Here is a 1,051-nt window from a genome sequence, read left to right on the forward strand (position 1 = left end):
GATGTCGGCATTGAAAGCTACTCGGAAAAAACGCCACTTGAGAATCTCAGTAGTGAGATCAGACTGAAGTACCGGACCAGGGTAAAGTATGTCATTGAGACTTACTCCGTTTGTGGACTTGCTAGAGGCGTTAAAAACTACCTGTACTTTTGTTGTGGTACTGTCGGGCTTGACAACTGCATGGTGTGTCAAATAAAAATTGTTATTACTGCCGTCAAATGGCACCTGACGCATATGGCCCAAGTCCAAATACTCTTGCATGACGGCGTCTTACTCAGTTTTTGCCAGATTGTTTTTTAGAAGACGGCTTCCGTTTTTTTAGGAACTGAGCCAATGCCCCTGGTCTGGAATGACCAAGGTTGATGTTGGTTGGATCTCGAAACGGAAGTGAGACCGTATATCTCCCCAAAACATCGCTTCTTGTAGTCTTCTGGAAATTAACCTCGCAAACAGAATCAGAATCTTCTACCGGTTTGCCCGGTAGATCCTCCACCTCCCAAAACCTTGTGAGAAGAGTTTCAAGTGCCTCCTCTCTGCTAACAGCGACCCTCGTGGTGAACGCGGCACACGAACTAACGGGGACCCCTTGCAACGGGCCTGAAATGACCCAACCGAATCTCATCTCTTGGGCCATTAAAGATCCGCAAACTTCGGTCTGGATACCGGAGAGGGTCACCGCTGGTATGACATCAATGCCAAGAAGTAGATCGATCTTTGCCTTTAATCTGAAGGAGGGGTCGGCTAAAGGAATATTGGGCATTCCTTCCAGTGTGGCTTGGGCTATCGTATATGACGGCAAATCATCGGCAACTTGGGACAAAACAAAAGCTTCTATCTCTATCTGGACTGGAGGTCCATGCGATGACCGAATGCTTATGTGACAGACCTTCAAGGTTCTATTGACCTTTCCGTTAATGCCTGTCACTTCGGCCCTGACAGTTTGGAATGGTAACTTCATGAGCCGGAACATTCTTTCGGATATGAAATTGGCTTCCGAAGCCGGGTCTAATAGCGCCCGTGAAGCATAAGTAGTGCCAAAAGTCTCCACAAA

At 47.3% G+C, this 1,051-nt stretch overlaps 1 protein-coding gene across 1 annotated transcript; it reads right to left on the minus strand.

Moving 5' to 3' along the window:
- Nucleotides 1-274: 274 nt before the first annotated feature.
- On the minus strand, nucleotides 275-970 carry LOC124460958. Its single transcript, XM_047012545.1, has one exon. The coding sequence runs from the start codon at nucleotides 968-970 to the stop codon at nucleotides 275-277; it is 696 nt and encodes a 231-aa protein (XP_046868501.1).
- Between the last annotated feature and the right edge of the window lie 81 nt (nucleotides 971-1,051).

The sequence above is a fragment of the Drosophila willistoni genome, unplaced genomic scaffold, assembly GCF_018902025.1.
Source record: "Drosophila willistoni isolate 14030-0811.24 unplaced genomic scaffold, UCI_dwil_1.1 Seg169, whole genome shotgun sequence".
In the NCBI taxonomy this organism is placed as follows: domain Eukaryota; kingdom Metazoa; phylum Arthropoda; class Insecta; order Diptera; family Drosophilidae; genus Drosophila; species Drosophila willistoni.